This window comes from Musca domestica, unplaced genomic scaffold (genome assembly GCF_030504385.1).
Source record: "Musca domestica strain aabys unplaced genomic scaffold, Musca_domestica.polishedcontigs.V.1.1 13, whole genome shotgun sequence".
NCBI classification, from domain to species: domain Eukaryota; kingdom Metazoa; phylum Arthropoda; class Insecta; order Diptera; family Muscidae; genus Musca; species Musca domestica.
Window position 1 is genome coordinate 13,301,923 of NW_026712172.1, and position 25,152 is coordinate 13,327,074.

At 36.4% G+C, this 25,152-nt stretch overlaps 1 protein-coding gene across 5 annotated transcripts in view; it reads right to left on the bottom strand.

Moving 5' to 3' along the window:
• Nucleotides 1-21,773, bottom strand: part of LOC101888888 (apyrase) — a 33,608-nt gene extending 11,835 nt beyond the window's left edge. Inside the window, exons 1-8 of one of the 5 annotated variants that reach the window (XM_011294514.3) lie at nucleotides 21,494-21,770; nucleotides 15,902-16,127; nucleotides 15,647-15,844; nucleotides 15,180-15,588; nucleotides 3,482-3,639; nucleotides 3,296-3,392; nucleotides 622-976; nucleotides 268-555 (exon numbers count right to left, since the gene is read on the bottom strand). In XM_011294514.3, the coding sequence (XP_011292816.2) occupies nucleotides 462-555; nucleotides 622-976; nucleotides 3,296-3,392; nucleotides 3,482-3,639; nucleotides 15,180-15,588; nucleotides 15,647-15,844; nucleotides 15,902-16,127; nucleotides 21,494-21,627 (1,671 nt within the window). In that variant the 5' untranslated portion in view covers nucleotides 21,628-21,770 and the 3' untranslated portion in view covers nucleotides 268-461. Of the gene's footprint in view, nucleotides 1-267; nucleotides 556-621; nucleotides 977-3,295; nucleotides 3,393-3,481; nucleotides 3,640-3,958; nucleotides 4,110-8,372; nucleotides 8,731-9,305; nucleotides 9,400-9,929; nucleotides 10,088-15,179; nucleotides 15,589-15,646; nucleotides 15,845-15,901; nucleotides 16,128-21,493 lie in introns of those variants that run through there. The other 4 variants (XM_011294515.3, XM_020036996.2, XM_011294513.3 and 1 more) reach the window with 4 other exon arrangements.
• Nucleotides 21,774-25,152: the final 3,379 nt, after the last annotated feature.

Here is a 25,152-nt window from a genome sequence, read left to right on the forward strand (position 1 = left end):
CGCATGGCATATTTTGTGACATATCATTAAGGGGTACCAGAGCCGCATACGAATTCTGACGTCGTTTCCCTTTATAATTTGACATAAATTTACGCAGCTGCTACCCTCACCTTCAGGGTGGGAATACATAAAGCGCTTATTTGTCTGGCTTTCTTGGAAATGAACAAAAGAGCCTGGGGCCAAAGTCGAACTAAGTCAACCTAAAACTCCTTTGTTCATCTACGAAGAAGCCAGCCGATGACTTACCCATTAAAAACCAATGCCAAGCTTTTTAAGTGAGACTATTTGCCTGCACTTTGGTCTAATATTCAAATTAGTTCTTTATTTCTATCGAGTATCACGACATAATAAGCGAAAAATTGTTTAATTTTCTGGAATGACATCAAATAATTTTTGGTTCTCATATTTTGAATACACCTTCAAATCAATTATTTGGTAAATTTATTAAAAACATCTCATTTTTAAAGTAGGGTTATGCGATCTTCCAGTCCATTATACAGAGGAGAAAATTTCTCCACATACTCCATCAAAGACTCAAATTCTGTTGCATATTCCCTAAAACATAAAATTTTAAATTTAAATTTTTACTCTACCTACTTTTGCGTCATAAATACTACTCACACTGCCCTCTGACCATATTCTTCGAAAATCGAAAACCCATAACCACCAGTAGCCACATAACGCGTTGCTATTATTCTATATATAACATCGTCCTGCAGCTCTTCATACTTTGGTACTTTACACGCAGCACAGCGAACCTTAACTTCGATTACACGTTCATTGACGGGATTTCGAAGATTGTAGGTGATTTTTAAACCGGAAACTTGTAGAAAAGATGTGCTACTATTGTACTTGTTGTTATCAAAGCGGGAAACGCTTTTCTCAAGAGCTGCCCGTAAGTGTAGGCCTTGTAAATCGAAGGCGACTAGTGGAGCTTCATAGGGTGCCATAGAATATACCTGGCCATATGTGATATCTGAAGGAAAAAGAAAAATGTATAAAACGCTACAATTCGATGGCATATTATTGTTGTAGGAACATATCATATTTATGGGGATTCACACGTGGTAATATTTGTAAGCCTTCAAAAATAACGGGCAAAAACTCATTAGAATTGCCTTATAAAATCTATCAACTTAAGGTGAGAATACATTAAAAACGCTTTTGACTGGCTTAAGTCATCGGCTGTATTCTTCGTAGAGGTTGACTTGGTTTGATTACGACCTTACGCTCCTTTCTTCTTTTCCAAAGAAGCCAGCCGATGAATTTGACCAGTCAAAAAGGCTTTTTAAGGTTGGAATACATAACGCGCTTATCTGGCTGGCTTAAGTCATCGGCTGGCTTCTTCGGAAATGAGCAAAGGAGCCTAGGGCCAACATCAAACTAAGTCAACCTAAAACTCCTTTGTTCATCTACGAAGAAGCCAGCCGATGACATAAGCCAGCCAAATATGCTCTTTGTGTATTTCCACCCTTATGTATTCTCATCATTATGAAGTTTGAGTGCCTTAAAGCCGATTTAGCTCAGATGGAGCTCATAATGTCGCCATGGGAACATATCAGAATTATATTGGGTTCACACGCGGCAAAATATGTTACGCTTTTCAATATGGTGAGATGAAAAACTGCAACCAACTTCATACTGCTGTCATTTCTAAGCCACTCGCCCGACAGCTGTTAAAATTATTCCAGTAACAGCTCATTATATTGTTTACAAGCGTACAAAAGCATTTTAGTGAGAATTTTCCAAAAAAAAAGTTAAGCTGGGAATACATAAAGCGCTTTTTTGGCTGGGTTAAGTCATCGGCTGGCTTCTTCGGAAATTAACAAAGGAGCCTAGGGCCAAAATCGAACTAGGTCAACCTAAAACTCTTTGTTCATCTACGAAGAAGTCAGCCGATGACTTAAGCCAGCCAAATATGCGCTTTATGTATTTCCAGCCTTATGCGTGATGGAATTCAAGCGTGATAGTGTGATTTCTTTATATTTGGCTGGAAAACCACAAGTGGCTATCGTTAGAGCACTCCAGAATTTAAATGTAAATAAATCTTTTGTGTCTCGCCCATGATACTGGTAGCGTAGCCCGACGTCAAGGAAGTGGACGGAAGAAAACAGCAACATCAGCAGAAATGGTTCGAAAAGTAAAGAAGCGACTAGATCGAAACCTGCCTCGCAGTGACCGAAAAATGGCCCGTGAGCTGAACATATCGCAATATTCCATTCGGCAAATATTGAAAATGAGCTCGGGGTAAAGCCATTGAAATTCCAAAGAATACAAGAACTTACACCGCAACAGAAAGAAAATAGGCCGAAAGTGCTGAACTGCCGAATTTGGTTTTCTGCGATGGAAAACATTGGTTGCCCAGCAGTTTGTAAACAAACAAAATGATCGTGTTTACGTGCCAAAGAGGTCAGCTAAAAATGTGTACCTTTGGTTGGCCACCAAAACTTAAGCGCCGGCCATGGCGCTAGTGTGGGACGCCATGACAGTCAATGGTCGGTCTCAGCTTGTATAAATCATCCGTGGCATCAAAATAAATGCCGAATATTATCGCGAAAATAATCTGGAGGGTGTATTAAAGCCTTGGGTATGCAAACATTTTGGACATTCCACAATCGCACTCAGCACGCGTCACCCAAAATGAGGTTCCTCGCTTCATTTCCAGCGCACAATGGTCACCAAAATCTCCAGATACCAAATCCGTTGGACTATTGTGTCTGGGTTATTTTGAAAAGCAAGGTTGGCACTAAAAAATACCAAAGTGTCGATCACCTGAAGCAAGAGCTTCGCCGGGAATGGGCCAAAATACCGTAGAGCACCATTCATACAACATAATCAACAGTGTGCACTCTACTTAAAACAGCAACTACAATTACGGCTTGTGAACCCAGTTTAAGCATAAGGAATATTCTTTAGACCATGGTAGAAAAATATGGGTAGATGCATCAACACTTGGAAACATTGGTATGTCAAAAACGTTTAAATGTTTTATCAAAAAGAAGTAGATTTTAAATGTTTTCATACGACGACAATTGGAGGTTGTTATATTAAACATTTTTCAACAATTTTTTCAAATTTCAATAATTTTTCATTCAAGATTTTCAATTCCAAAATCGGTTTGACAGTTCATTGTCCCAGCAGCTGTGTCGACGCGTCTACCTATATTCTTCTACCATGGTGTGTACTCTACTTAAAACAACAACAATTACCACATGTGAACCCAGTTTAAGCATACGGCATATTCTTAAAGGTACTTTAGACTATAAGATTCTTATTGGGTATTTTATTTACTCACCTCCTTTGGCCCAATCGATATATAGTTCACCAGCTGCTACCAAAGAAATTGAGACATTCGTCCAATCGTTCATTGTATAGGGTACCAACTGCATCATCTGATATCAAACAAAAAAAAAAAAAAAAAAAAAAGAAAACTTAAAAATACAAGCCATTGAAATTTAAAATAATTATATATCTCATTTACCTTATGTAGGATGGCATCCGTATAAAAATTTCCCATGCTACACTCTTTGTAACCGCACTCGTGACTTTGTAAATCGATTTTAGTTTCCCCGATTTTTACACTGCCTTGTGTTTCTATGACATTTTTCCATTGCGGTAACAGTTTGAGAACTTCCGAATCTGGAGAAAATTTAATTTTGAATGTGTTTACACAGTAGAATTTAATTTTCAATGTGTTAACACTACAACAGAATAATGAGGAACACATATGACGTCTGATTTGTAAAATGACATGGAACGTCAGCCATGTTTGAATGTTGTCAAAGGCGAACATTTTACAGAACAGACGAATAAACAATTTTTCTAAAAACTTCAACTCAACTACTAAAAAAGAGTTGCCACTTGTAATACGCTAAATAAGTCAAATGTTTTATGGTTTCTACTTTCACGAAATAAAACACAATTAGCTATAGTTTATTAAAAAAAATGATTTTATTATCTAAATTTGTGAAAAAAAATATTTGAGATTCTCTGGTGATTTTTCCTCCAACATCGGTTATACCATTACAATACGACCTTCTATTTTTGGTGAAATTGGCGAGAATTTTTGTGTGTATTCCATTATGGCATCAATGTCGCGAATATATAATCTAAAAAGGCGAATGTAAAAAAAGTGTACATAAATTGTTTATTTAAAGGTTGTGTAATTTAATTTGCCGGTCATAGGCCCGTTCCTATATCTTTCCTTTATAGTCCGCTTTTGTTATCCCTTACTTTAGGAAAAGTGAAGTATAAAGTTCACATTATTGAGTTCTCATTGTTATACCTTTCCAAAAATGAAGGAAAAAAATGCCACATGGCAGAATATTACAGTTATATGCATCAACGCTTGGGAACATTGATATGTCAAAATATTTTAAATGTCTTTTCAAATATAAGTAGATTTTTATAAGTTTTCTTATACGACGACATTCGGAGGTTATTATAATTCGCGTTTTTCAATAATTTTTACAAATTTAAATAATGTTTCATTCAACATTTTCAAGTTCAAAAATTGGTTTGACAGTTCATTGTCCCAGCAGCTGTGTCGATGCGTCTACCTATATTCTTCTACCATGGTGCCAGCAAAGGCTAGTTTACATATCGTGTTAGAGTTAAATTTACATGGTCACTGCATGTGCTGACGCTTTGTTACAAGTAATAGAAGTGTCAGTTTATTTTCAAAAAAATATGAATTGTCAATAAAATTCGAAAAACATGTTTAAAAATACCCGTCGCCGACAGATGTGTACCCTCAACCTATGTTCGCTTATTTCATTACATTTTTACTTTTGTTATGATTTTTTATACCCTCCACCATAGTATGGAGGGTATATTAAGTTTGTCATTCCATTTATAACACCTCGAAATATGAATATTTTTGATCATCATAAAATTCTATGTCGATTTAGTGACGTCCGTCCGTCTATCCCTCTGTGGAAATCACTCTAGCTTTCGAACGAATTGTAGTAGATTGATAAAATTTTACTCAAATCTATATTATGTCTGCAGGACTTTTGGTATTGAAAATGGGCAATGTAGGTCCACGTTTTCATATAGCCCTCATATAACGGTACCACCCGATATTCGGTATTTTGATGATTTTAGCGACAATATTCATCAAAATTCTTTCAAATTTGGTATTTGGTGTTCGTAATGGACGCTACAGCCTATGACAGGAGATTGTCTGTGCAGGTGTCACGTGTTCGTATAGCCCCCCATATAACGGTACCTCTCGATACCTGGTATTTTGATGATTTTAGCGACATTATTCACCGGAATTGTTTCAAATTTGGTATTTGATGTTCGTAATGGGCTCTACGGACTATGACTTGAGATTGTCTGTGCAGATCGTATGGCCCCCATATAACGGTACCTCCCGATATTCGGTATTTTGATGACTTTAGCTAGATTATTCACCAATTTTTTTCTAAGTTTCGCATTTGAATATTTTTTGGCTTATGACGATAGTTATCTATGCAGGTTCATGTTGTCGTATTTACCGTAATACCACTTACCATTTTCATGGAATACTTCGGTCGGCTTTATCTGGCACCTCACGCACATTTTAAAATTTTTAAAAATTCTCCAATATTTTTTGAGGAAGTAACCAACATAGTCCACGTCTGGCACGTCGCAATATCTACATCACAATTATTTAGGTTCGATACGAAATGGATAATATTGACCAATTTCTTTGGAACCTACTCAATAAAGGGTCAAATTTTTAACAAGTAAAAAAGCGGTAAGTTCGGCCGGGCCGAACTTTGAATACCCTCCATCATTTGGAACGAATTTGGCAAAAAAAAACCAATAAAATCCGTTAAAAACTCTTTAAAAATCTTAGAAATACCGAATTTATATCTAATCTTATGCGAAGAAGGAGTGGACCGATATATTCCATCCTCACTCTAGACCTTGGGTTAATAAAAATATTGGGATGTGTGAAATTTGAAGACATTTGGACTGTTATATCACATTTTATAGGAGTTCTAATTATTCAAAATTTTGACTTTTTGTGGGGGAGGTACTTGATGGAGTGGACTGATATTGTTCATATTCGCACCTGACCTAGCACTGACGCAAATATTAGGATTTCCAAGTTGGAACAAACTCGGATTATCGTTTCTCTTTCTGTGCAGAAAATATTTTTTTTTTTTGAAAAATTCGACTTTTTGTGGGGTAGGTACCATAAGGAGTGTACCGATATTGGTCATCTCCGAACTCGATCTAAGTTTGAAAAAAATATTACCATGTACCATTTTTGGACCAAATCGGATACTCCCTTCGAGAGTTATCGTGCGCACCAGCCAGACAGGCAGACGAATGGACGGACATCGCTAGATCGACTCCAAATGTCCTGAAACAGATTTGGTCTAAAGTGACCTAGGGTTTAAAACCGTTATTTAGACTAGGCACGTTTTGACCGTATCAAATGATATATACCATCTCTAGCCATATCGCTGAGGGTATAACAATTTATTGAAGCCTATACATTGATGGGTTTTTTGGCCGGCTTCTTTGTAAAAGAGCAAAGGAGAGTAGGGTAACAAGAATAAATTACGGGCCAAAATTGAACTAAGTTAAGCTGGAAATACATAAAGCGCTTATCTGGCTGGCTTAAGTCATCGGCTGGCTTCTTCGTAGAGGAACAAAGGAGTTTTAGGTTGACTTAGTTCGATTTTGACCCTAGGCTCCTTTGTTCATTTCCGAAGAAGCCAGCCGATGACTTAAGCCAGCCAAATAAGCGCTTTATGTATTCCCAGCTTTAAACTAAACAAGTAAAAAAGCTGTAATTTCGGCCGGGCCGAACTTTGAATACCTTTCAACATATGGAACGTATTTGGCAATTTTCAAAAAAAAAAAAAAAAAATAAATAAATAAAAAAATAAATAAATAAAATCAGTTAAAAATTCTGTTAAAATCTTAAAAATAGCGAATATAGTCGTTATATTGGGGTCTATACGACTTGGACCTACATGGGCATTGTTTGTTATAAGCCGTTACCATATTCAAATTCGAAACTTGAAATAAACGGTGAATAATGCAGCTAAAATCATTAAAATTTCGTATATACGGAGGTACCGTTATATCGGAGCTATACGAAGACCTGGACCAGCATAGACAATTTTCTGTCACAGGCTGTAGCATCCATTACGAACTTCAAATACGACATCTCAAACAATTTCGGTGAGTATTGTACCAAAATCGTCAAAATTCCGAATATCGGGCGGTACCGACCTGTACCGGGCCTGTACGAAGACGTGGACATGCACAGACAATTTTCTGTTATAGGATGTAGTACCCATTACGAACTTCAAATACCAAATTTGACTGATATTGTTCATATTCGCATCATCAAAATACCGAATATCGAGAGGTACCGTTATATGGGGGCTATACGAAGACGTGGACCTACATGACCCATTTACGAACTAAACCTGCCTACTGACAAAATAAACATGTGTGCAAATTTTTAGTCTTCTATCTCAATTCGTTCGTTCGAAGTCAACCTAAAACTCCTTTGTTCCTCTACGGTTAGGTTAAGTAAAGATTAAAGTACGTTTAGATTTACGAAATCCATTCGATTTCAAATGTCATTTCCATAATGTGACGTAAAATATTTATGAATAAAACTTGATTTGAAACTGAACTTCGAGCTGAGCAGTTGGTTTCTCTTCTCACTTTAAGAGAGTAGTAAGTTCAAAATATTTTATCAAAATGCGTTTTTCATTCATTGGAGTTTTCTGGTGACTTTTGCTTACTATTGGTCTGTTCCAGAACCAGCAAGAATCTACTAGTTTTGCGATTTTTTTTCGATTTCATTAAGGGATTTCGACTTCTGTCAATTTTGTGTTTATATTTATTGTTTTGAAAAATATAAACAAAATATTTTGAAAATCAATGATTAGAATAAACTTAAATTGCGGGGCGCGCATTAAGCTGGAAATACATAAAGAGCATATTTGTCTGGCTTAAGTCATCGGCTGGCTTCTTCGTAGATGAACAAAGGAGTTTTAGGTTGGCTTAGTTCGATTTTGGCCCTAGGCTCCTGTGTTCATTTCTGAAGAAGCCAGCCGATGACTTAAGCCAGACAAATATGCTCTTTATGTATTTCCAGCTTTAATAATATTAACCAGATTTGCCATGGAATTGAAAGATTGAACACTTAGGATCATATTCTTGAGAGAACTTGAGGCAGTTCATTTATCTTTCGCGCCATTTGATTCATTTTAAAAATTAACAAAAAATATCAAATAAATGAAAACAACATAGCCTCAGGGCTGTATTTCTGTAGTTTTACTAAGCAGTTCTATCTCCGCATTGTACCATGTTCATAACATAAAAAACACAAAATTTGCCCATAAACTTACCTTAAATTTTTACCATAATCACGAAACATTGTATAACCATTGCCACCGTTTTGTAAGAATTTTGGTGTTACCATACGATATACTGTCGACTTTTGGAATTCTTCATATTTCGGCTGGTAGCAATGCGCACAGCGTATCTTTAGATCGATAATACGTTGAAATGCCGGTCTCTTGAGATCATATGTTACTCGAATACCAGATACTTGTAACATATTATAGGAACTATTGATACCTTTGTCTAAATCTATACTGCTGACCGAATATTCTAATGCTTCTCTTAAATACTCGCCGGGTAAATCAAAAGCTACCAAATTATTTTCAAACGGTGACATAGCTATCAATTGAGAATAGGTTAAATCTGAAATGGATAGCAGTGTAAACAATTTAATATTCAAATTTAAACATGGTAGAAGAATATAGGACGCGTCGACACAGCTGCTGGGACAATAAACTGTCAAACCAATTTTGGAATTGAAAATGTTGAATGAAAAATTATTTAAATTTGTAAAAATTGTTGAAAAATGCGTATTATAACAACCTCCGATTTGAAAACAAATAAAAATCGCCCTATATTTGAAAAGACATTTAACATTTTTTGACATATCAACGTTCCTAAGCGCTGATGCATCTACATGTATTTTTCTACCATGCATTTAGAGAACATACCATGGTAGAAGAATACAGGTAGATGCATCATCGATTGGGAACATTGATATGTCAAAAAATTTTAATTTTTTTCGAATATAAGTAGATTTTTATATGTTTTCTTATACGACGTCATTCGGAGGTTATTATAATTCGCGTTTTATTTGACAATTTTTACAAATTTAAATAATTCGACATTTTCCATTCCAAAATTGGTTTGACAGTTCATTGTCCCAGCAGCTGTGTCGATGCGTCTACCTATATTCCTCTACTATGGAACATACTTACTGCCTTTGTGCAGAGATGATTTCATTGCCCTATTATTGATTAGACCAATGGGAACGTCTGTCCATGATTTGGCATTGCGCTTTATATTTTGAAACTGTAAATAAGGATTATTTTTATTACTCTATTTCTAAGAGTTTCTAAAGTGGGAATACATAAAGCGTTTATCTGACTGGCTTAATTCATCGGCTGGCTTCTTTCGAAATGAATAAAGGAGCCTAGGGCCAAAATCGAACTAAGTCAACCTAAAACTCCTTTGTTCATTTACGAAGCCAGCCAAATATGCTCTTTATGTATTTCAACCCCCCCTCCCCCCCCAAGAGCTTATTTGATTGGCTTAAGCCATCGGCTGGTTTCTTCGAAGAAAAAAGTCAACGAAACGTCGAGTAAAAAATGAAATAAAATCTTATTTTCATCTTAATATAATCCGACCAAAAAAGCCCGATAAAAGCCAGTAATAAATAATTAAATTGGTCAAAAATCAAAAAGGAGTTTTAGGTTGACTTAGTTCGATTTTGGCCCTACGCTCCTTTGTTCTTTTCGGAAGAATCCAGCCGATGACTTTAGCCAGTCAAAAAAAGCGTTTTATGCATTCTCACCTTTAGGGTATAAAATGATTTTACTTACCGCATTGACCATAGCATCACAGACAAAATTTCCTAATTTACATTCTTGTGAATCGCAAGGTTGTTGTGGCAAATCTACCAATGACTCGCCTATAACGGTTTTGCCTCTAATATCTATATATGTCTTCCAGGGCTCCATTGCTTCAAGAGTGATTGAGTCTACAGAATTTGATGTATTGTTAAGCTATTTTTTCTCATATTTAATTTGAAGTATATTTTTGTTAAATACCATTACCATGTTCTCCCTGCGTCACCATAAATGTTAGTCACAACAAACCAGTAAATGTAAAAATTATTTTTTTTTTGTTTTGAAACTTCTTTTTGTTGTAAAAATGTTTCGTTATATATAAAAGCGAAAAAAGATGAGAATACCTAAAACGCTTTTTTGACAGGCTTTAGTCATCGGCTGGCTTCTTTTGAAAGGAAAAAACAAATGAGCGTAGTGCCAAAGTCGAACTATATCAACCTAAAACTCCTTTGTTTCTTTATGAAGAAGCCAGCGTCCAAAAAGCGTTTTATGTATTCTCACTTTAAGTGTTTTTAAGCCCAAAAATGTAAGTTTGCGTGTAGGAAGAAAACAACATGAATTCAAGTGTGTAAGATAGGATTTTCATGTTCAGGGTGAGATGAAAAAAAGTGCCACCAATTTCCTACTGCTGTCATTTCTAAGCCACTCGTTCGACAGCTGTTAAAATTATTCCAGTGACTGCTCATTATAGTTGTGTTCCAGAACCTGCAAATTAGTACTAATTAGCACTAATTCTGCTACAACGCGTTCCCGTACTCCAAAAACTAGCAAAACTTGCAGCTCTCTCGAGAAAAAAATGGCGCTGAGTGGTGCACATTTCTGCTTGTTTTAGCTACATGAATTTGGCCGAGCAGAAATGTGCATATTGTAAATTTGACATTTAATTGGCAGGGCTAACAAGGTTGAAAAATGTATTGATACATTTCAATGAGGAAAATGATCAACTTGAAAACTAAAGGAAAAACTAATATTTGTCGTGCAAAAACAAAAATAGAAAATATGGAGCAACTGATGTATTCACTTTTGGATGATTCCAGCAGTGAAGAGGACTGGCTGAATGAGGAATCAGATTATTAATTATTATTATAAATTATTTATTTTAACTTATAGTCTTCAATACTCATTTTTTAAATGTTGGCGCTCTTTTCTGTAAGGTTTTACCAGTCCGATTTAGGCTGTTTACTTTTGGAATTTTGACATTTTAACGCTATTCTGCTAATTTTCCGTTCCCTTATTTTTTGAGCAAACCTAAATGAGAATGACATTTCGAACTGTTCTCTCTTCTGCTAGTTTTACTACTAAAAAAGTACTGGAACACAACTTATATTTTTGACAATCGTACAAAAGCATTTTGGTGAGAATTTTACAGAACAAAAGTTAAGCTGGGAATACATAAAGCGCTTATTTGGCTGGCTTCTTCTGAAATGAATAAAGGAGCCTGGGGCCAAAATCGAATTAGGTCAACCTAAAACTCTTTTGTTCATCTACGAAGAAGCCAGCCAAATATGCGCTTTATGTATTTCCAGCCTTATTCGTGATGGAATTCAAGGGTGATTTCTTTATATTTGGCTGGAAAACCACAAGTGGCTATCGTTGGAGCACTCCAGCATTTAAATGTGATTAAATCTTTTGTGTCTCGTACCATCGCTCGTTACTGTGATACTGGTAACGTAGCCCGATCCGTCAAGGAAGTGGACGGAAGAAAACAGCAACATCAGCAGAAATGGTTCGAACAGTAAAGAAGCGACCCGCGATCAAAACCCGCGTAGCAGTGGCCGAAAAATGGCTCGTGAGCTGAACATATCGCAATATTCCATTTGGCAAATATTGAAAAATTAGCTCGGGGTAAATTCCAAAAAGTGCAAGAACTCACACCGCAACAGAAAGAAAATAGACTCAAAAGAGCTAAAGAGTTGCTTCGCTTGGCCGAAAGTGGTGAACTGCCGAATTTGGTATTCTCCGATGAGAAAACATTCGTTGTCCAGCAGTTTGCAAACAAACAAAATGATCGTGTTTACTTGGCAAAGAGGTCAGCTGAAAATGTGCACCTTCGCTTGGCCACCAGAACTTAAACGGCGGCCATGGTGATGGTGTGGATCACCATAACAGCCGATGGTCGCTCTTCGCTCATATTAATCGACCGTGGCATCGGAATAAATACTGAATGTTGTCCCAAAAATATTCTGGAGGGTGTATTAAAGCCTTGGGCACGCAAAACATTTTGGTCGCATACCTTGGACATTCCAACAGGACTCAGCACCATAGCACTCAGCACGCGCCATCCAAGAATGGTTACAAAATGAGCTTCCTAGCTTCATTTCCAGGTGGCACAATGGCCACCAAAATCTCCGAATACCAATCTGTTGGACTATTGTGTCTGGAGTATTTTGGAAAGCAAGGTTGGTACTTAAAAATACCAAAGTGTCGACGACCTCAAGCAACTCGCCGGGAATGGGCCAAAATACCGCAGAGCAACATTCGGCCAGCGTGTAACGGTTTCATTGGCCGTTTGAAAGTCATAATTCGTGCCAAAGTTGACCAATTCGAACAAATCTAAACTTATTTTAAAATTTGATGCTTTTTCCGACATTTTTGAAACAATACAATTTTTAAATTGTAAAAAAATTAAGAATTATGGAATTTGGCTTTGTTGCAGTTTTTTCTAACGCTGTACCTAGGCCCGTTCTTATATCTTTCCTTTATAGTCTACCTTTGTTATCCCTTACTTTAGGAAAAATGAAGTATAAACTTCACATTATCGGGTTCTCATTATTTCATATTTCCTTTAAAAAATATGCATTTTTTACAGAGATATGGCAAGCTTTTTGTAAAAGTAACCGGTAGTCACTGCATTTTTTTCACAATGGCATCTTCATTTCATTTTAAAAATAATAAACAAAATGTGATTTTGTAATTAATTTCGTGAATTAAACTTATAATTCAGTTGTTTAATATAAAATAAACGATTTGCGTTATCCATTTTTTTATTTTAATAAATGTTGCTGTTATTGCCATATTATCAATATAAAATATGGCAACATGAATTCGGTAAACTTTATTTTGTCGGACTCATAGGTCCGTTCTTATATCTTTCCTTTATAGCCCACTTTTGTTATCCCTTATTTTAGGAAAAGTGAAGGATAAAGTTCACATTATCGGGTTCTCATAATTACATCTTTCTTTTAAAGAGATATGGGAAGCTTTTTATAAAAGTAACTGATAGTCACTGGATTTTTTCACAATGGCATCTTAATTTTAGTTTAAAAATAATAAAAAATATGCGAATTTGTAATTAGTTTCGTGAATTAAATTTATAATTCAGTTCTTCAATATAAAATAAACGATTCGCCTTATCCATTTTTTATTTAAATAAATTTTGCTATTATTGCCACATTATCAATATAAAATATGGCAATTGTTATTCTTCAAGGCAATATATTTTGTATAAAGTTTCGAAAAAGAATAAAGCAGGTGGTTGGCGTAGTTCAATTCTCGCCATAATTTATACTTGGTCACCCTACGCATAAAAGCTTTTTTGACTTGCTTAAAGTGAGAATACATAAAACGCATTTTTTGACTGGCTTAAGTCGTCGGCTGGCTTCTTCGGAAATGAACAAATGAGCCTAGGGCCAAAATCGAACTAAGTCAACCTAAAACTCCTTTATTCCCCTACGAAGAAGCCAGCCATTGACTTAAGCCAGTCAAAAAAGCTTTTTTATGTATTCTCACCTTTTAATTCTTCAGTTGTCTTCTTCTTAAAAAAAACAGAAGGTGAACAAGTATAAATTATGAGCCGAAATTAACCTTAAATTCCTTTGTTATTTTACGAAGAAGCCAGCCGATGACTTAAGCCAGTAAAAAATCATTCTATGTTTATGAATCTTTAAGTATTCCCACCTTATGCCCTACCGATGGGAGCAATGTTGTTAATCTTAATTTAAACATTATTTACATAATTTTGCGTTTTAAAATTTGCGGATATTTGTCTGTAACTTAAAAAGCGATTTAAGGTGAGAATACATAAAATTATTTTGTAGACTGACTTAAGTCATAGGCTGGCAAAGGGTTGACTTAGTTCAATTTCGAATTAGGTTTACTTAGTTCAATTTCGAACCGTAATTTATACTTGTGTACCCTATACATAACAAGCTTTTTCAAGTAGCTTAAGTTATCGACTGACTTTTTTTTTGTAAAAGAACAAAGGAGCGTAGGACGAGCAAGTATAAATTATCGGCCGAAATTGAACTAAGTCAGCCTAGAACTACTTTGTTTGTTTTTACGAAGAAGCCTGGCGATGAATTAAGCCAGTCAAAAAAAAAAAAACATTTTATGTACTCTCACCTTTTTTTTACGAAGAAACCAGCAGATGAAGAAGCCTTTTATGTATTCTCACCTTTAGAGAATCCCACTACTGATCACCAAAAACAAGTTTGGGTATTTATACAATTAGTACATAAACCATGGTAAAATTAAGAAGGTAAATTCATTTCAAATAAGCATACCCATCTCTGCATTTTCTGTAATTTACCTTGTCACATTTCACTACATAAAAACAAGTTCCCATCGCAGATTTGTTTATGTACAATGGATTTATAAATACAAATTTTGACAATGAGATGTTGTCAAATGAATAAGTTTTGAAAAAAAAAAAATTGTAAACATATAATTGCATGACTTTACCTCCTTGATTCTATTATGACATAAGCTCTATTGTCTTGCCTTGTGTAAACGCAGGGTTATTGTTTTTATTTTTTTTTAATTTAATAATCCATCCACCACACATGATTAAAGGTGGGAATACATAAAGCGCTTTTTTTTTGGCTGGCTTAAGTCATCGGCTGGCTTCTTCGAAAATGAACAAAGGAGCCTAGGGCCATTTCCGAACTAAGTCAACCTAAAACTCCTTTGCCCCTCTACGAAAAAACCAGCTGATGATTTAAGCTATCCAAGGAAGTGTTTTATGAATTCTCACCTTTAGAGAATCTCACTTCTGGTCACAAAGACAAGTTTGGATATTTTTATAATTAGTACATAAATTCTATTGTCCTGCCTTGTGTAAACGCAGGGTTATTGTGTTTATTATTTAATTTAATAATCAATTCACCACACAGGATTAAGAAGCAATTTTTGATTTTTTAACATTTAATTATTTTAATACCCCGTTTGTTAGACACCTTAGATAATACGGAACAATCACCTTAAAAGCAACTAGATGTCACTTACCTTGTGGCACATCACTGCCCATATAGAGTGGAGCTCCCTCGTAATCCACCACATTACCGTCATTGTCAAAATAAATCGTTAGATTACCAACATATTTGGCATAAGCTCCAGCCTGGACAATTAAAACACGATGACCCGTTGGCGAATGCCTAACAATTGTGGGATAATCTCCTTTGGGCACATCTGGTCCCGGTGGCGTATCACCCGTATACAGAAATGTATGAGAATGTGAACCAACAATGACATCAATTTCAGAGCCTGCCTTTTCGGCTATCAACTTATCCACATCATAACCGCAGTGGGATAAGACAATTATGATATTGGCTCCTTGGGCCTTTAGTTTGGCGGCCTCTTCCAAAATGGTTTCACTTTCATTGCGGAATATTAATTTTCCCGTATTCGAAAGATCCTGAGACAAAGAAAAATCCATCAGAAAACATTCAATTAATGAATACCTTCAATCTCACATATGTCGTTTCCAAAATAACGCCAATAACACCAATCTTACGGCCACTGCGTTCAATAATCATGGAGGGTTGATATTTCCCTTCCATTGTGGGCTCATTTCGGGCATCGATGTTGGCCACCAACATGGGACTGTCCAGGGCATCCAGAAATGGTACAACACCCTCAACGCCATGATCAAATTCATGATTACCCAGAGTCTGTAATTGCATCTCATTAATAAATTTTTAAAATAAAAAAGGTTCGATTAATCTCACCATAGCATCGGCTGGCAATAGATTCAGAAACTGACTCGTAACATTCCAACGTCCCACATTATACCATAGAGTACCCTGAAAACTATCACCGGCATTGAAGTACACAACATTGTTTTCTTTTTGCTGCTCCAGCAATTGCCTCACGGTATAAACTGTACGAGCATAGCCTCCAATGCATTCGTTGGGAGACTCACATGCTCCGCCAGCGGTATCGGTGGGTTCATATCTATTTAAAAGTAGAAAGTACAGACATATGCATGTCATAAGTAAAATCGGCATAAAGGTACAGATTCATAATAGGTTTTTTACGGGCTAAAAAAACAGCTACATAAAGCGCTATTTTTACTGACTTAAAGGTGAGAATACATAAAACGCTTTTTTGTCTGGCTTAAGTCATCGGCTGTCTTCTTCGGAAAAGGAAAACGGAGCGTAGGGCCAAAATCGAACTATGTCAACCTAAATTGACTTTTCACTGGCTTAAAGATGAAGCTACTTAAAGCGCTATTTTCACTGGCTTAAAGGTGAGAATACATAAAACGCTTTTTGTCTGTTTTAAGTCATAGGCTGACTTCTTCAGAAAAGAACAAAGAAGCGTAAGGCCAAAATCGAACTATGTCAACCTAAAACTCCTATGTTTCTCGACGAAGAAGCCAGCCGATGACTGAAGTCAGTCAAAAAAGAGTTTTATTTATTCTCACCTTTAATTCATCGGGTAGGTTCTTCGTAAAAGAACAAAGGTGATTTAGGTTGACTAGTTTAATTTCGGACCATACTCTCTTGTTGACACTAGAAAAGTATTGATGTGATCTATGCGCCAAACTAAAAAGGGAATTCCCCTCTCCCATTGAAGTTCCATTATTTCCACTTTGTCGATGATGATCTGCAGTGGAGTTCTCAAGCTCATTTTTGAGTTACCGACAAAAGTCGGTAAAATTAAAATGCTTATAATTTCGGTAATGAAGAAATCAAGGTAGTCGCTAAAGTTGTGAGTTGGTCAGACGCGGATCTGAGTCAGTAGATCTAGAGCTTGAGAGCTCAGTGAAGCCACTTCTTCCAAGTACTGCATAAACACTATCTTGGGAGATAGCTAACTGGAAACGGAAAGGGAGAACTGGCTAACTGCAAGGGAATGTAATGTCTACAAAAAGATTTTGCCGGTGAACTCCGAAAGGTCTAGGTCACTCATATCCATGACGAAGCTGTACTTGTGGTGGGCCTAATTACAGGACATTGCAACATAAAGGCCATGACATCCAAATGGAGGGGTGACGACACTGAAGGAGGAGCACTTAAGGTGGGAATACATAAAGCCAGATTAAGTCATCGGTTGGAAATGAAAAATTAAAAGCCTAGGGCCAAAATCGAACTATGTAAACCTAAAACTCCTTTGTTCATCTGCGAAGAAGCCAGCATAGGACTTAAGCCAGCCACATATGCGTTTTATGCATTCCCACCTTTACTCTGCCACTGCTCAACTCTTATAGGAGTGAGACAGAGACTATTAGATAAGCAATAAATTCTGCCAGACTTGTCCTCCCTCTCCGACATCGAGCCAGCGGTCATTTAGGCACACGACTAAAATGGCTAAAGATGGGAATACATAAAGCGCATATCTGGCTGGCTTCTTCGGAAATGAACAAAGGAGCATAGGGCCAAAATCGATCTATGTCAACCTAAAACTCCTTTGTTCATCTACGAAGAAGCCAGCCGATGACTTAACGCTTTATGTATTTCCTAACTTCTCTACTCTTTATTCAGATTCTCGCTTCTTCACCATCCGTTATTCGTTTCCTTTTTTTTATTCTATTCTCATGTTGGGATTTGGATGAACACAATGGACCTATAGGTCTCCGAGTGGAGTGGTTGTTTATACACCCGCGCATCCTTTAACCTAACCTAAAGGTGTGAGTACATAAAAGCCTTTTTTGACTGGCTTAAGTCTTCGCGGTGGAACAAAGGAGTTCCATTTGGACCTACCCTCCTTTGGTCTGTTCCGAAAAAGCCAGCCGATGAATTAAGCCAGTCAAAAAAGCGTTTTATGTATTCTGACTTTAAGATCTACCGATAGATACCAACGTTGTCAACTTTAACTTCCTTTTATACCCTACACCACAAAGTGGTCAGGGTATTATGTCTTTGTGCATTTGTTTGTAACAGGCAAAAGGAGACGAGATAGACCCATAGTTCCTTTTGGCGATCTGCATAGAATCACAGTCTGAATCGATTTATGCATGTCCGTCCGCCTGTCCGTCTGTTCATGTATTTTTGTAAACAAAGTACAGTTCGCATTTATTGCCCGATCCAGATGAAATTTTGCACAAATAATTTGTTTGACCCAAGGACGAACCCTATTGAAATTGGAATTGAAAATAATCTGTAAAAATTTAGATATAGCTCCCATATATATCTTCGTCCGATTTGCCTTATATTGTGCTCCAAGCGTGTAATATCAGCCCGAATAGAATGGAATTTTGCACATACAATCAAATGAAAATAAGTATGCCAAATTTGATGGAAATCGGTTCAGATATAGCTATAGCTCCCATATATATTGTTCATCCGATTTGTTATTTTTGTCCACCGCAGCCGTAATATGCCCTTTTAACAATATTTGGGGAAATATATCAAATGCATCTCAGAAATACCTTTGCTAAAGGATATAGCTGCCATTTGGATTAGATTTGGATATAGCTCCCATATATAACTTCGTCCGATTTACTCTTTTTTGTGCACCAAACGTCTAATATTTGTCCAAATGGGATAAAATTTGGCACTTACGACCGAATTGAGTCTAGAAGCTAGTATGTCAAATTTGGTGAAGATCGGTTCAGATATAGCTATAGCGCCCATATATAATGTTCATCCGATTTGTTATATTTGTTACCCACAGCCGTAATATGCACTCCGTAACAACGATATTCCGGGAAATATATCAAATACAGCTCAGAAATATCTTTGCCAAATTTTTTCGAGATCGGTTCAGATTTGGATTTAGCTCCCATATATATCTTTATCCGATTTCAAATTAATTGTGCACCAATTATAATTATAATCATAGCGCGTGTATGATTGAATTCTCCCATAACAACTTTTAATTGTTATGTGGAGCTCTACTAAATTAGCAAAGTGGTGTAGGTTTTATAAAGTCGGCCCCGCCGGCTTTAAGACTTTCTTTACTGGTTTACCGATTTTTGTCGGTAACTTAAAAAAATGAGTTGGGGAATGCCTCTACTGATGCCGTTACTTATGGGATTTCCGCACACAAGAAGTGTTCCCGGCGAGGATGATTCATTTTGAATCTGCAGACTAACTTGAGTTTCATCTTGTTTAAATTTTCTATTTCCTATCATTGGATTGCTTTCTTGGTGTCGATACGGTCCAAGGCACAGAAAGTGCTGTTTGAGACACTCTATTCCATGAAAACGTCCCTATAGATAATGAGGAATTTTCTTATGGGAAGTTGCAGCTAAGAGTTGTTACAATGCAGATGAGTTCGTTTTCAATTTAAATACTCAAGGTGCAGGTACGTAGAAGACTTTTTTTAGTTGCTCCTCCAAAAGCATTTTATGTGATCTTACCTTTAAGGTGGGAACACATAAAACGCTTTTTTGATTGGCTTTAGTCATCGGCTGACTGCATTGGAAAAGAACAAAGGAGCTTAGGGCAAAAATCGAACTAAGTCAACCTAAGACTCCTTTGTTCCTCTCTAGCCAGTCCAAAAGTCTTTTATGTATTCTCACCTTAAAGCTTTTTTGCAAAGCTTAAAGACTTTTTTGTGGGGATTTTCGAAGTGGCAGGTTTATGTCAACAAGCCTCAGACTCTTTCAGCTCTTAAAGACAATATCCGTCAAGAAAGTGAGGAAGTTTTGGCCAAAGTGATGGAAAATGCCATAAAAAGGGCTCAAATGACAATAAACTGTGGCGGCGGTCAATTACATGTCATCATATTCTTGATTTAAAAAAAAAAAAAAAACTAAACGACCAAATAACAAGTTAAAAAGCAGTAAGTTCGGCCTGGCCGAACTTTGAATACCCTTCACCATTTGGAACGAATTTGAAAATTTTCAAAATATAAAATCCTTAAAATTTTAAAAATACCGAATATAGCCGTTGTATTGGGGTCTATACGACGTGGACCTACATTGGCATTGTTTGTCATAAGCCATTACCATATTCGAATTTGAAACAAACGGAGAATAATGTAGCTAAAATCATCAAAATATCGTATATAGAGAGGTACCGTTATATGGGAGCTGTGCGAAGACCTGGACCAGCATAAACAATTTTCTGTCAAAGGCTGTAGCATCCATTGCGAACTTCAAATACGACATCTCAAACAATTTCGGTGGGTTTTGTACCTAAACTCGTCAAAATACCGAATATAGGGAGGTACTGATATATGGGGTCTATACGAAGACCTGGACCTGAATAGACAATATTCTGTCACAGACTGTAGTTCCCATTACGAACTTCAAATAACAAATTTGAACCAATTCCGGTGAATAATTGGGGGTTATTTGGGGGCTATATGAAAACGTGGACTTACATGGCCCATTTTCAATACCAAAAGTCCTGCATTTCCTTCTTTGTGGGGTCTAAAATGTATATTTCGAGGTGTTACAAATGGAATGACAAACTTAATATACCCTCCATACTATGGTGGAGGGTATAAACACAGTTGCATATCATTAGTATGTGAATTTCGGTTCGGATTTAAAATAAACACGGTCGTGAGAAGATATATTTTTATATGGTAAATCTGGCTGACAAAATCCTGCTAATGTGGATAAATCCGCACAAAATTGTGTATCTAAACGCGATAATAACAATTTATATTCGCTGAATTTATTACATGTAAACCATATGTAAAAAATTTTTATACGTTCTCTTATACGACGTCAATGAAAAGTTATTATAATATGCACCTTTCTTCAATTTTCAAATTCGAACAATTTTTTAGTCAAAATTTTCAATTCCAAAATTGATTTGACAGTTCATTGTCCCACCAGCTGTGTCGATGCTTCTACCAGTATTCTTCTACCATGATGTAAACAAACTTTTATGTTCTATACTTGGTATCCCACTTCTTGAAATTAATGCTTCGACACAGCTTCTGGGACAATGAACTGTCAAACCAATTTTGGAATCGAAATTTTTGAATGAAAAATTACTCAAATTTGTAAAAATTGTTAAAAAAATGCATATTATAAAAACCTCCGATTGGCGACGTGTAGGAAAACATATATAAATATACTTTTTTTTGAAGAAATCTTTGAAAAAAAAGTAGACATATCAATGTTCTCAAGCGTTGATGCATCTACCTGCATTCTTCTACAATGCTTGGAATACTTGTTCTTATCTAAAACTTGCTTTACACCGGTGTCTAAATTACGCGTTTAACACAGATTTGAAATTTACTTGATCTATAAATAATGCAATGGACAATCCGTGTTCGCAAAAATAAGGCTTAAAATCCAAATGAAACGACCGATTTTATTACAAATTTACTTTGTTCATAATTATGATAATAAAACACTAGAAATAATCTAAAATAAAATATCCGCACACCGATAAACAAGCAAACACACACACCTTGCATGAAAATCATTTATATGTATTATTGATAATGGAAACAATTCCGATTTCGGTGGGTTTAGTTGGGCATTTACGATGTTTAAATTGGCCGTTAAGCAAACGATGGCCGCGAACAAAAACAAGAGTTTCATATTTGTTATTGTTTTCTGTTTTTTTTTTTTTTTTGGTGTTGACTTCAATGACGCGGAGCACCGAAAATAAAAAGAAAAAAACAATATTTTCGTTTAGCGACTGCGAAGTTTACCCGCACACCGTACGAACAAGTGGAGAAGCGCAGAACTGACTGAATTTCAGATTGCCCGCTACACATAGTTAGTATTTGTTTACATGGGTTTAATTCAATAAAGTCAATTAGCAAAAGCAGTCGGACCAATATTGACGATCGTGACTGTTTTTGATTTTCTCTTTGCTCTCATTGCTCTCGCATGCGCTTCGTCAATGCCATCTAAAAGAGATATTTTGCACGAATGCACTTTTGAGATTGCTGAGTTGTCGTTTTGAGTGTTTCGATAAAGGTTTGCAGGTGTTTACAGTGACGCCAAGTGAATTCAAGTTAATGAAATCAAGTAATGAATAAAAACCAGTAAAGAAAGTTTTAAAGTCGAGCGGGGCCGAATTTAGGATACCCTACACCACTTTGCTAATTTAGTAGAGCTCCACATAACAATTAAAAGTTTTTATGGGAGAATTCAATCACACAAGCTACGATTATAATTATAATTTAAAGTTCAAAGGACTAAATATGCCGACGCATATTTTTTTAAATTCGGACTTTTATTGCCCATTTGGTGCATAATTAATTTGAAATCGTATAAAGATATATATGGAAGCTATATCCAAATAGGAACCGATCTCGATAAAATTTGGGAAAGATATTTCTGAGCTGTATTTGATATATTTCCCTGAATATCGTTGTTACGGAGTGCATATTACGGCTGTGGGTAACAAATATAACAAATCGGATGAACATTATATATGGGAGCTATAGCTATATCTGAACCGATCTTCACCAAATTTGACGTACTAGCTTCTAGACTCAATTCGATCGTAAGTGCCAAATTTCATCCCATTTGGACAGATATTAGACGTTTGGTGCACAAAAAAGGGTAAATCGGACGAAGTTATATATGGGAGCTATATCCAAATCTGAACCGATCTCGATAAAATTTAGCAGATGTATTTCTGAGCTGCATTTGATATATTTCCCCAAATATTGTTGTTACAGAATGCATATTACGGCTGCGGAGGACAAAAATAACAAATCGGATGAACAATATATATGGGAGCTATAGCTATATCTGAACCGATTTCGATCAAATTTGACATACTTATTTTCAGGTCTAATTTGGTTGTATGTGCAAAATTCCATACTATTTGGGCAAATCGGACGAAGATATATATGGGAGCTATATCTAAATTTTGACCGATTATCTCCAATTTCAATAGGGTTTGTCCTTGGGCTAGACAAATGATATGTGCAAAATTTCATCTGGATAGGGCAATAAATGCGAACTGTACTTTGTTTACAAAAATACATGGACAGACGGACAGGCGGACATGCATAAATCGACTCAGAATGTGATTCTATGCAGATCATCGAAAGGAACTATGGGTCTGTCTCGTTTCCTTTTGCCTGTTACAAACAAATGCACAAAGACATAATACCCTGACCACCTTGTGGTGTAGGGTATAAAAAAAAAACAATAAAATCAAAAAGGGAAACCATGGTAGAACTAAGAAGGTAAAGTCATATAATCATATGTTTACATATGTCATTTCTAAGCCACTCGTCCGACAGCTGTTAAAATTATTCTAGCTCCAAGAGCTCATTATATTGCTTACAAGCGTGCAAAAGCTTTTTGGTGAGAATTGTCCAGAAAAAAACTTATTCGTGAAGAAATTTAAGCGTGATAGTGTGATTTCTTTATATTTGGCTGGAAACCCACAAGTGGCTATCGTTAGAGCACTCCAGCATTTAAATCTGAATAAATCGTTTGTGTCTCGTACCATCGCTCGTCACCGTGATACCGTGGTAGTGTAGCCCGACGTCAAGGAAGTGGACGGAAGAAAACAGCAAGATCAGCGGAAATGGTTCGAAAAGTAAAGAAGAGACTTGATCGAAACCCGCGCCGCTGTGGCCGAAAAATGGCTCGTGATCTGAACTTATCGCAATATTCAATTCGGCAAATATTTAAACGTGAGCTCGGGGTAAGTCATTGAAATTCCGAAAAAATGCAAGAACTTACACCGCAACAGATAGAAAATAGACTCAAATGAGCTAAAGAGTTTCTTCGCTTGGCCGAAAGTGGTGAACTGCCGAATTTGGTTTTCTCCGATGAGAAAACATTCGTTGTTCAGCAGTTGGTAAACAAACAAAGAGGTAAGCTGAAAATGTGCCCCTTCGGTTGGCCACCAGAACTCCAGCGCCGGGCATGGTGATGATGTGGGCTGCCATAGCAGCCGATGGTCGCTCAGAATTGTATCAGAATAAATGCCGAATATTATCGCGAAAATATTCTGGAGGGTGCTAAAGCCTTGGGCACGCAAACATTGTGGATGCAGACCTTGGACATTCCAAAAGGACTCAGCACCATTGCACTCAGCACGATGGCCACCCAAGAATGGTTACAAACTGAGGTTCCACGTTTCATTTCCAGCGCACAATGGCCACCAAAATCTCCGGATACCAATCCCAACCAACTATTGTGTCTGGAGTATTTTGGAATGCAGGGTTGGCACTAAAAACTACCAAAGTGTCGATCACCTAATGCTAGCGCTTCGCCGGGATTGGACCAAAATACCGCAGAGCAACATTCGGGGAACGTGTGACAGTTTCATTGGCCGTTTGAAGGCCATAATTCGTGTCAAAGGTGATCAATTCGAAAAAATCTAAAGTTATTCAAAAATAGAACAGTGTTGCTTGTTTGTTCGGGATACCGTAGTATTTTGTTGTTGCAAAATAGTCAGGCTTTATGCCTTTATTGTTGTTTTTATAAAAACAAAGTTTGTTTATTATTCAAAAATTTGATGCCATTCTCGACATGTTTTTGCTTTCAGTCAATAACATTTAAAAAAAAGACATGTAAAAATTATGGCGTTTTACTTTGTTTTTTTTTATCGCACCCTGTAAACAAATTAAACCTAAAATTCCTTTGTCAGGCAAAGACTCTAGTCAGTAAAAATATTCTTCTATGTATCTGCACCTTAAGATAGAAGTTTGGATCCTTTGAATGTATGAAAGGTTTGACAAAAATGGCATAATATGGCGCCCAATATAGACGGACATTGTTAAAGAAAAATATTCTGAAAGGAAGGTGTATAAAATACTTTGTAGAAACTTTTACGTGCGGTTGAGGCGCTGGGAAAATATAGCAATAAACAATAAATATTCTAAAATTACATATTTGATCCAGCCGCCATAAAATATCACGCTACGATAATGTGAGAGATTATAAAGGTTATGACCCACACGCACAGATAACGATGCACTCAGTAGATGTACCAGATCACTTGAATGAAATGATAAGAAGTCCTGCAATGTTCTCCATACAATATTAAAATAGATAAGAATAATTTTGTGGCTGCGATTAGGTTAAGTTAGCTTAGTGTCAGTAGTACTTAATGAACATATTTAAAAAAAAAAATGGTTGAATCTA